Below are 12,047 nucleotides of genomic sequence, written 5' to 3' on the forward strand. Positions count from 1 at the left end.
ACAGGGTGAGGATAGATCCTTTTTATCATATCCTATCCTCATATATCTAAAGTCAATATAGAAGTAGTGCTGGAATATCAATTAGCATAACCTCACAAGCCAACAGGCTTTCTGGAGTCCATTTTTCCAATTTATCTATATATATTCACTTGACCTGCTCATTATAAACAATAAAGCATGCATAACTTAATCTTAATGACTGATCAATGTTTCAGATTAAGAAGACTTTTATTGAATTCTTACTAGTTAAAGGAGTTATTTCTGAAAATGGTTTCTCAAGCTGTTTTAAATCATATGAAAATGTCAATTATTAATGTATGGATTTCCCTATATCATACCTGAATGCCTACCTTCAGACTCTGGGAGAGGGCATCTGAGCGTAACTTTGCATAGACTGTGAGCCGATCTGTGTTGTGATGTTTGTCGAGCCAGGTGGCAATAGCACGAAGATCTTCCCTTACACCAGGAGGTACCAGTTCTACTCCACTGATAGTATCCTCACTCAGTTCTATGTACACATAAAGGAAATAAAAGGCACTATGATTTTGCAAAAAAATCAAAATAATTATATATCTCTCCAGCAAAAAAGATTCAGGACATATGTATCGAACAAAGAATTATCTTATCACCTACTCCATAATACTTAATTTCGTCATCACAATATAAGCAATAATACTAAGGTAATTGCTTCTTTATTCTAAAAGTTACTAAATTTTCATAAGCAGGTGTTTTATATGGGGGAGAAAGTGGAGTGGGAACCTGTACATCATACACCTTTTACAATCGTATATATGAGTAACTAAGGCATGTGAATACTTTTCCCAGCTATGGCAGGAGAATAATGGACTATCTGGGAATTCAAATGGGAAAGGAAACCAATAATTTTTGACAACTGACAATATTAGTGGTGAACCATGCATTGTCAACTGACGATCATGGCAATTCAAGAGTTAAGGAGGCAAACCTAAAGGATGGTACATTAATGCATTTATCTTTGGACAACAGACTAATGGTGTCACATTGCAACAAAGAGAGTACAGCCCTCTCCTCTACCCTGTGGTCAATGAAATATTCACTTTATCAAATGATTCAGAAGAGAGGTCTGTCTCTGGTAGCATCCCATATTAACTGAGCCCAGAGTACTGAAGCAGATGCTTTTTCCCAAGTAATTGAAGCAGGTACTCTATCCTAATCAACTGAAGCAGATGTTATGTCCCAAGTAAATTCTGCGATAACTGAGTGAAGCTTGGACTGGGACTCCCTCAGATGATCCAGTTACTGGGCAATGATGATGAGATGGCTTTGTTTACAAAGATGGCCAATCACAACATTGGAAGAAGTGATCATTTAATGCTCAAGTTTGAATATGAGGTAAAAGAGGACATAAAAAGAGCAGAGGTGAGATAGGGCATAAAGAGGAGATATAGCTTCAAAAATTACATTAACCTCAATAATTTCTATGGTACCGTAGATCAGGAAATGGACTTCAATAGGTAAGAACCAGGGCTTTGTGACGAGAGTTTTTTTAAATTTACAATGAAAGAGTAGTGGCTTAGGTACCTCAAACCTCAAATACAGAGTAAACGGTAAGAGAAGTGGGAATAGTTTAAAAAATGATAACATAAAGCAAAGGAGTTTTGGGATGCACAGTCACGCAGATAAAGATGGCACTCCAACCAGCCAGCATTTGCGAGGTATGTGAGAGCATGGAACGAGCATATCAGGATAAGAGCAACAGAGAAACTTTGAAAAGAATATTGTGGACAAGCAGCTGAAAGTAACAAAACTTTTCCATAAATTCATCAGCAGTCAGTTGTTGGTTATGGGTCTGCTACTCTGGCTAAAGGATTCTAGAGAAATTGTACATGATGCAAAGATTTACAAAGAACTGAATAACAAGTTCAACAGTGTTTTCACAGTGGAAGACGCTATAGCCCAAACATCAATGAGATGGAATGGGGAAGAGGCTTTGGAAATTATTGAGATATCCACAAGATACACCACAGCTCAGATCTGAACCCTGGGCAGGGTGCCTGGCTACTTCGGCCACATGGAGGTGTGTGTTTTTTAACCTCTTTGTGGCTGAGGTAGCCAGGTGCCCCGCCCAGGGTTCAAATCCAGCCCATGGTGTATATACATTTGTCTGTCCACTGATATATCTAAAAGAGATATTAACACTACCAAAAAGACTTGACCCATACAAGGCTTTTAGTCCTGATGGAATTTTAAAACATGCTCAAGATGTGTGCAGATATATTAGATTAACCACTGGAGATAGAAGCAAAATGCCAAGAAAATGGAAAATGGTAAGTCATATAACATATAAGAAAGGAGACTGGGAACAGGTACTGAACTACAGAGTGATCTTCCTAACAAGTGTGGTGAGTAAAGTTCTGTTAAATATGACCTTCAACAAAAAAGAAAGTTTCTAAGTGAGAGATAGCATGGTTTTAGGGAAAGGAGGTCAAGTATAATCCTTAAAGGAGGTCAAGTATAATGCTTTTAGAGTTCTATGAGAGAGTGAGCCCATTCATGGACAAAAGGGAAAACTGAGTGGACTGTCTATATCCAGACTGCCAGAAAGAATAAGACATTGTAATGCATGGAAGGCTGAAGAAGCTGGAGCACCGGACTGAAATACAGGGAGCTCATATGATAGATAAAATATCATCTCAGCGGTAGGGAACAAAGGAGGCATGTTAGAGAAGCCTTTTGCTCATGGGTTGAGGTGACCAAAGGGGTGCAACACGGTTTGGCTCTGGGACCATAATTCTTCTTGATCTATATTAACAACTTGCCAAAAAGTAGAGAGTCCTACCTAATCATATTTGCAGAATATGAAATGATCATAAAGTTAAAAGCAAGAAGGACTGCATCAGCTTATAAAAGGAGAACTAAAAGGATTCCAAAGTTAGTCTGAAGCATGGGTGATGAAACTGAACCTGAGTATATATAGAATAATGAGGATGGGAGAAGCTTATAAAAGGAGAACTAAAGGGATTCCAAAGTTAGTCTGAAACATGGGTGATGAAACTGAACCTGAGTATATATAGAATAATGAGGATGGGACAAAGCAAAAGATAGCCTCAATATAATTATCACCAAGTAGGAAATAAGCATATGAAGTGAAATTTATGACATTTTTCCTTTTTGTTAGTGTTTTTTCAAAACAAATGTAATTTTTTCTCTTCAGCAGTAACATCTATAATTCTAAATGAGTGACACAACTACAAAAATCATTACAAATTATAAGGGTGCAGATCTTGTAAAGGCTGTTCCTGACTTTTCCACATATATTGACCAGTATATATAGAAATTATTTAGTCTGTAGAATCTGGAAACAATGAATGGAATACCACTTCATATATCAAAAAAAAAAAAAAAAAAAATATAATAAAAAAATTATTTAGAAGACGACTAAAGGGGGCAGGAGTGGAGGGCTGGAAATCCCCTCCCTCTTCCTGTATTCAAATTTCTAAAAGGGGAAACAGAAGGATCTGCATCTCAGTGGGGTACACAAAATATCAAGTTTACTGCCTCCAAGACCCAATTTCTACCCATCTCTCTATCGAAAACTCCTCACAACTCTTGTTTCTCCTCTGACGGGTCTGAAATTCCACCTCTTGACTCAATGAACATACTTGGTATTACTGTAACATCCACTCTTTCTTGGAAACCCCACATTACAGGAATAGCTAAGTCTGCTTCTAAGAAAGTGGGTGTCCTGTTTAGATGTCAAAACTTCTTCTCTTCTGAACAATTGCTCCATTTATATGAGGAACTGATTCAACCTTGTATGGAGTACTGCTCTCACATTTGGGGTGGTTTTAGCTCTGTATCCTTACCTGACAGGTTTGAGGGGAAAACACTTCAACCTATCAAAAGTCCCAGGCAAACTTCCAAACTTGACCCTCTTGCCCCACACCACAATGTTAATTCACTTTCCCTCTCCTATAGGTATTACTTTGGTTTTTGCGCCTGAGAATTGGCTGCTTGTGTACCCCCACCACTAGCTAGACCATGTGGTACTCGACATGCTACTGCATCACATGATTTTTGTGGGTTCATCAGCAACTCAAGGGTTGGCCATTTTGATATCAACCACTTTTCCTACACATCAAACCTTTGGAACTCTCTACCTTCTCATGTCTTTCCAAATACATAGCTATGACCTGGCACATTTCAAAAGACAGGTCTTTCATGACCTCAAAAATTAATAAATACTTTCCCTCTTTTCTTTTTCTGCTTCATAATTTTCTCTTTATCTCAATTAAGACCTGGCCTTGATGTGGACTTTTGTCTGTGACTGGAGCCTTCAACATGAAACAAAAAATTCAAGACATCCAGACATCAACAAAAGAGAGCCTCCTAAATGGTTATATTATGGAGACAAGAAATTTGGAGGTTTCTTTTACTACCAGTAACCTCAACTAACTGTCCTAAGATCCCCTCTCCTAAAGATGATTTTGGTCAGGCTACAGGGTGAAGAGAGGGAGTTTTCTTTAAAAAAAAAAAAAAAAAGGAAAAACTTTGAAGCCAACAACAGGCACATTTTATACTATGCTTCTCATTTGCACCTCACCCGTTGGTGACCTTCCAAGAACATTTGTGGATCTGGAATATGCAACAGGGAAAGTAGGCAAACGGCATTCTGCATAAGGATATCACAATAGGTGGGAGGGATTAAGTCTTAGTAAGAAATTACAGCATGGTTCTGAGTAGATCCTTCACACAGCCCTTCATGACACTTTATGGTTTATGAGTGAATCAAATGTGGCCACGTTATAAATGGTTGTGTTATCTCCTACCTTTCCTAGTTAATCAAACAGCTTGTACAGAACTACACTGTAAAGGGGCAAGCAGGGAGTCTAGTTCAGAAATATGCTTTCACAGACTCAAAACTGATTCTCTCTCATAATACAATAAGGATTGTCCAATACATACTAGACATGCAGTATATGCAAAGGTTGTTAGATTCTTTGCATTTGTCTACCTATTTGTACATTATCAATATGAACCTCACATTCACATATGAGGATAATGCCCCATAACAGGTGAGGGAGGATGATTGCTCACAACAGTCACAAGAAGTTCCTACTATTATGATCAGTCTTCATAGTCCTGCATACTGAATTTTGATTTTCAGGCATATAAGCCAGACTCCTTTCGTGGAACTCCCACAGCGTCAAGGTTGCACTACCTCCAGTAGCAGGGAAAAGATGGACTCCTTTAAGACTGAATTCTTTTTCATGACATAAACTCACCAAAGATGACTTTTCAATTATAGGATAACCACATGCAGGTGGAGTACAGTAATGACAACACACTGAATTACATTAAGAAACACACTATCAAATGGCAAAAAACATGAACACAAAAGGTGTACTGCACCTTCCTCATCCAACAGTTCCAGTGTCACTACTGGAGGTACAGGCTTCTGGTACTTTTTGAGTTCATCTCGAAATTCCTTGCTCAAAGCATCTGTTCCAATTTCAAAGAGGGAGGTCTGCAAACAGGGAAGGATTAATAGATTATCTTTTCATCACAGCAAAAGATATAAGAATCATGTAGTTTTATATATTGAAACATTAACGATACATGAAAATATAAAAATAATGGGAGGAAAATTTACAAGAATCAAAATGAATAGGAGAGAAACATTACTTCCCACACATTCCCCACATGTTGTGACTAAAGGTGACTAAAGGGGGCATGAGTGGGGGGCTGGAAACCCTCCCCTCCTTGAAGGCTCAGATTGGGGTGTCTGAATGCATGTGGATGTAACCAAGATGAGAAGAAAGGAGAGATAGGTAGTATGCTTGAGGAAAGAAACTTGAATGTTTTGGCTCTGAGTGCAATGAAGCTCAAGGGTAAAGGGGAAGAATGGTTTGAAAAGTCTTAGGAGTAAACTTAGGGGTTGGTGAGAGGACAAGAGCTAAGGAAGGAGTAGTACTACTCCTGAAGCAGGAGTTGTGGGAGAGTGTGACAGAGTGTATGAAACTAAATCCTAGATTGAGATTGATGTGGGTAAAACTGAAAGTCAACGGAGAGAGATGGGTGATTATTGGTGTTTATGTGCATTGTCATGAAAAGAAAGAGAGGCAAAAGTTTTGGGAGCAGCTGAGTGAGTGTGTCAGCAGCTTTCATGCACTAGACCGGGTTTTAGTGATGGGTGATTTAAATGCGAAGGTGAATAATGTGGCAGTTAAGGGGATAAATGGTGTACATCGGGTATTCAGTGTTGAAGTGGAAATGGTGAAGAGCTTGTGGATCTGCGTACTGAAAAAGACTGGTGACTGTGAAAACCTGGTTCAAAAAGAGAGATATACATAAGTATACATATTTTTTTTTTTTTTTTTTTTTTTTTTTTATACTTTGTCGCTGTCTCCCGCGTTTGCGAGGTAGCGCAAGGAAACAGACGAAAGAAATGGCCCAACCCCCCCCCCATACACATGTATATACATACATCCACACATGCAAATATACATACCTACACAGCTTTCCATGGTTTACCCCAGACGCTTCACATGCCTTGATTCAATCCACTGACAGCACGTCAACCCCGGTATACCACATCGCTCCAATTCACTCTATTCCTTGCCCTCCTTTCACCCTCCTGCATGTTCAGGCCCCGATCACACAAAATCTTTTTCACTCCATCTTTCCACCTCCAATTTGGTCTCCCTCTTCTCCTCGTTCCCTCCACCTCCGACACATATATCCTCTTGGTCAATCTTTCCTCACTCATTCTCTCCATGTGCCCAAACCACTTCAAAACACCCTCTTCTGCTCTCTCAACCACGCTCTTTTTATTTCCACACATCTCTCTTACCCTTACGTTACTCACTCGATCAAACCACCTCACACCACACATTGTCCTCAAACATCTCATTTCCAGCACATCCATCCTCCTGCGCACAACTCTATCCATAGCCCACGCCTCGCAACCATACAACATTATTGGAACCACTATTCCTTCAAACATACCCATTTTTGCTTTCCGAGATAATGTTCTCGACTTCCACACATTCTTCAAGGCCCCCAGAATTTTCGCCCCCTCCCCCACCCTATGATCCACTTCCGCTTCCATGGTTCCATCCGCTGCCAGATCCACTCCCAGATATCTAAAACACTTCACTTCCTCCAGTTTTTCTCCATTCAAACTCACCTCCCAATTGACTTGACCCTCAACCCTACTGTACCTAATAACCTTGCTCTTATTCACATTTACTCTTAACTTTCTTCTTCCACACACTTTACCTAACTCAGTCACCAGCTTCTGCAGTTTCTCACATGAATCAGCCACCAGCGCTGTATCATCAGTGAACAACAACTGACTCACTTCCCAAGCTCTCTCATCCCCAACAGACTTCATACTTGCCCCTCTTTCCAAAACTCTTGCATTTACCTCCCTAACAACCCCATCCATAAACAAATTAAACACCCATGGAGACATCACACACCCCTGCCGCAAACCTACATTCACTGAGAACCAATCACTTTCCTCTCTTCCTACACGTACACATGCCTTGCATCCTTGATAAAAACTTTTCACTGCTTCTAACAACTTTCCTCCCACACCATATATTCTTAATACCTTCCACAGAGCATCTCTATCAACTCTATCATATGCCTTCTCCAGATCCATAAATGCTACATACAAATCCATTTGCTTTTCTAAGTATTTCTCACATACATTCTTCAAAGCAAACACCTGATCCACACATCCTCTACCACTTCTGAAACCACACTGCTCTTCCCCAATCTGATGCTCTGTACATGCCTTCACCCTCTCAATCAATACCCTCCCATATAATTTACCAGGAATACTCAACAAACTTATACCTCTGTAATTTGAGCACTCACTCTTATCCCCTTTGCCTTTGTACAATGGCACTATGCACGCATTCCGCCAATCCTCAGGCACCTCACCATGAGTCATACATACATTAAATAACCTTACCAACCAGTCCACAATACAGTCACCCCCTTTTTTAATAAATTCCACTGCAATACCATCCAAACCTGCTGCCTTGCCGGCTTTCATCTTCCGCAAAGCTTTCACTACCTTTTCTCTGTTTACCAAATCATTTTCCCTAACCCTCTCACTTTGCACACCACCTCGACCAAAACACCCTATATCTGCCACTCTATCATCAAACACATTCAACAAACCTTCAAAGTATACATATGTGAGTAGGAAAGATGGTTAATTGATAGGCATGTAAAAGAGAACTTTTGGATGTTAATGTGCTGAGAAGGGCAGCTGGTAGGATGTCTGATCACTATCTTGTGGAGGCGAAGGTGAAGATTTGTAGAGGTTTTCAGAAAAGAAGAGAGAATGTTGGGGAGAAGAGAGTGGTGAGAGTAAGTGAGCTTCAAAAGGAGACTTGTGAGAGGAAGTACCAGGAGAGATTGAGTGCAGAATGGCAAAAGGTGAGAGCAAATGTCGTAAGTGGAGTGGGGGAGGAATGGGATGTATTTAGGGAAGCATTGTTGCCTTGTGCAAAAGATGCATGTGGCATGAGAAAGGTAGGAGGTGGGTAGATTAGAAAGGGTAGTGCGTGATGGGATGAAGAAGTAAAGTTGTTAACGAAAGAAAAGAGGTGTTTGGATGTTACTTACAAAGAAGGAGTGCAAATTAATGGGAGATGCACAACAGAAAGAGGAAGGAGGTCAAGAGGAAGGTGCAAGGGTTGAAAAAGAGGGCTAATGAGAATTGGGTGAAAGAGTATCAATAAACTTTAGAGAGAATAAAAAGATATTTTGGAAGGAAGTGAATAACATGCATAAGACAAGAGAACAAATGGAAACATCGGTGAAGGGGGCAAAGGGTGAAGTAATAACAGGTAGTGATGAAGTGAGAAGGAGATGGAGTGAGTATTTTAAAGGTTTGCTGAATGTGTTTGATGATAGAGCGGTAGATGTAGGGTGTTTTGGTTGGGGTGGTATGTAAAGTGAGAGGGTCTGGGAGAATGGTTTGGTTAAGAGAGAAGAGGTAGTGAAAGCTATATGGAAGAAGATATCCCACAAGGCAGCAGGTTTGGATGCTATTGTAGTAAAATCTATTAAGAAAGAGGGTGACTGTGTCGTTGATTGGTTGGTAAGGATATTCATTGTTGTATGGATCATAAATGAAGTACCTTAGGATTGGCGGAATTCATGCATAGTGCCACTGTACAAAGGCAAAGGGGATAAAGATGAGTGTTCAAACTAGAGAGGCATCAGTTTGCTGAGTATTCCTGGGAAATTATAGGGGAGGGTATTGATTGAGAGGGTGAAGGCATGTACGGTGCATCAGACTGGGGAAGAGCAGTGTGATTTCAGAAGTGGTAGAGGATGTTCAGATCAAGTGTTTGCTTTGAAGAATGTTTGTGAGAAATACTTAGAAAAACAGATGGATTTGTATGAAGCATTTATGGATCTGGAAAAGGCATATGATAGGGTTGATAAAGATGCTTTGTGGAAGGTCCTAAGAGTATATGGTGAGGGAGGGAAGCTGCTAGAAGTATGAAAAGTTTTTACCAACGATGTAAGGCTTGTGTATGAGTAGGAAGAGAGGAAAATGACTGATTCCCACTGAATGTCGGTCTACAGCAGGGATGTGTGATGTCCTTATGGTTGTTTAATTTGTTTATGGATGGGGTGGTTAGGGAGGTAAATACAAGAGGTTTGGAGAGAGAGGGAAGTATGCAGTCTGTTGGAGATGAGAGGGCCTGGGAAGTGGGTCAGTTGTTGTTCAACAATTATACAGCTCTGGTGGCTGATTCGGGTGGGAAACTGTAGAAGATGGTGACTGAGCTTGGAAAAGTGTGTGAATGGAGAAAGCTGAGAGTAAATGTGAATATGAACAAGGTTATTAGGTTCAGTAGGGCTGAGGGACAAGTGAACTGGGAGGTAAGTTTGAATGGAGAGAAACTGGAGGAGTTGAGGTGTTTTATATACCCAAGAGTGGACTTAGCAGTGAATGGAACCATGGTAGTGGAAGTGAGTCGCAGGGCGGGGAAGGGGGTGAAGGTTTTGGAAGTGATGAATAATATATGGAAGGACAAAACGTTATATCGGTGCAAAAATAAGTATGTTTGAAGGAGTAGTATTTCCAACAATATTACATGGTTGTGAGGCATGAGATATAGTTAGGTTTGTACACAGGAGGGTGGATGCAATGGAAATGAAATGTCTTAGGATGATATGTGGTGTGAGGTGGTTTGATCGAGTAAGTAATGAAATAATAAGAGATTTGTGGAAACAAAAAGAGAGTGGTTGAGAGAGCAGATGAGGGTGTGTTGAAATGGTTGGGTAATATGGGGTGAATGAGTGAGGAAAGGTAGACAAAGAGGATATGTGTGTCTGAGGTGGAGGGAACAAGGAGAAGCAGGGGACCAAATTAGAGGTGGAAGGATGGAGTAAAAACAATTCTGAGCGATCAGGGCCTGAACATGCAGGAGGGCAAGAGACATGCCAAGAATAGAGTGAATTGGAACGATGTGGTATATTGGGGTCAACATTCTATCAATGAACTAAACCAGGGCATGTGAAATGTCTGGGTAAACCATGGAAGGTCTGTGGGGCCTGGATGTGGATAGGGCACTGTGGTTTTGGTGCATTACACATGACAGCTAGAGACAGTGAACAAAAGTGGCCTATTTTGTCTGTTTTTCTGGCACTATCTTGCTGAAGCATGGAGTACCAATGCTATTTCCTGTGAGAAAGGGTACCAACAGGAAGGGATGAAGGCAAGCAAGTATGAATATGTACATGCATATATAATCTTTGTTATCATTTATATTTATATTATACTTTGTCGCTGTCTCCCGCGTTTGCGAGGTAGCGCAAGGAAACAGACGAAAGAAATGGCCCAACCCCCCCCCATACACATGTACATACATACGTCCACACACACAAATATACATACCTACACAGCTTTCCATGGTTTACCCCAGACGCTTCACATGCCTTGATTCAATCCACTGACAGCACGTCAACCCCGGTATACCACATCGCTCCAATTCACTCTATTCCTTGCCCTCCTTTCACCCTCCTGCATGTTCAGGCCCCGTTCACACAAAATCTTTTTCACTCCATCTTTCCACCTCCAATTTGGTCTCCCTCTTCTCCTCGTTCCCTCCACCTCCGACACATATATCCTCTTGGTCAATCTTTCCTCACTCATTCTCTCCATGTGCCCAAACCACTTCAAAACACCCTCTTCTGCTCTCTCAACCACGCTCTTTTTATTTCCACACATCTCTCTTACCCTTACGTTACTCACTCGATCAAACCACCTCACACCACACATTGTCCTCAAACATCTCATTTCCAGCACATCCATCCTCCTGCGCACAACTCTATCCATAGCCCACGCCTCGCAACCATACAACATTGTTGGAACCACTATTCCTTCAAACATACCCATTTTTGCTTTCCGAGATAATGTTCTCGACTTCCACACATTCTTCAAAGCTCCCAGAATTTTCGCCCCCTCCCCCACCCTATGATCCACTTCCGCTTCCATGGTTCCATCCGCTGCCAGATCCACTCCCAGATATCTAAAACACTTCACTTCCTCCAGTTTTTCTCCATTCAAACTCACCTCCCAATTGACTTGACCCTCAACCCTACTGTACCTAATAACCTTGCTCTTATTCACATTTACTCTTAACTTTCTTCTTCCACACACTTTACCACACTTTACTTTACCAAACTCAGTCACCAGCTTCTGCAGTTTCTCACATGAATCAGCCACCAGCGCTGTATCATCAGCGAACAACAACTGACTCACTTCCCAAGCTCTCTCATCTCCAACAGACTTCATACTTGCACCTCTTTCCAAAACTCTTGCATTTACCTCCCTAACAACCCCATCCATAAACAAATTAAACAACCATGGAGACATGTATGTATATGTGCGTGTATGAGTGAATTTATAAAAAAAAAAGGGGGTGACTGTATTGTTGACTGGTTGGTAAGGTTATTTAATGTATCTATGATTCATGGTGAGGTGCCTGAGGATTGGTGGAATGCTTGCATAGTGCCACTGTACAAAG

The 12,047-nt window shown here is 40.8% G+C and overlaps 1 protein-coding gene across 5 annotated transcripts in view; it reads right to left on the reverse strand.

Annotated features, from left to right (window-relative positions):
• The window catches only part of Exo70 (exocyst complex component 7), a 129,774-nt gene that overhangs the window by 93,246 nt on the left and 24,481 nt on the right, over positions 1-12,047 (reverse strand). For all 5 annotated transcript variants that reach the window (XR_011713630.1, XR_011713631.1, XR_011713629.1 and 2 more), the window contains exons 4-5: positions 5,392-5,506; positions 351-508 (exon numbers count right to left, since the gene is read on the reverse strand). Coding sequence is in view for 2 of the 5 variants with exons in the window: in XM_071669118.1 (XP_071525219.1) it covers positions 351-508; positions 5,392-5,506 (273 nt within the window). In the remaining 3 variants the exon portion in view is untranslated. The remainder of the gene's footprint in view (positions 1-350; positions 509-5,391; positions 5,507-12,047) is intronic.

This window comes from Panulirus ornatus, chromosome 13, assembly GCF_036320965.1.
Source record: "Panulirus ornatus isolate Po-2019 chromosome 13, ASM3632096v1, whole genome shotgun sequence".
NCBI lineage: Eukaryota > Metazoa > Arthropoda > Malacostraca > Decapoda > Palinuridae > Panulirus > Panulirus ornatus.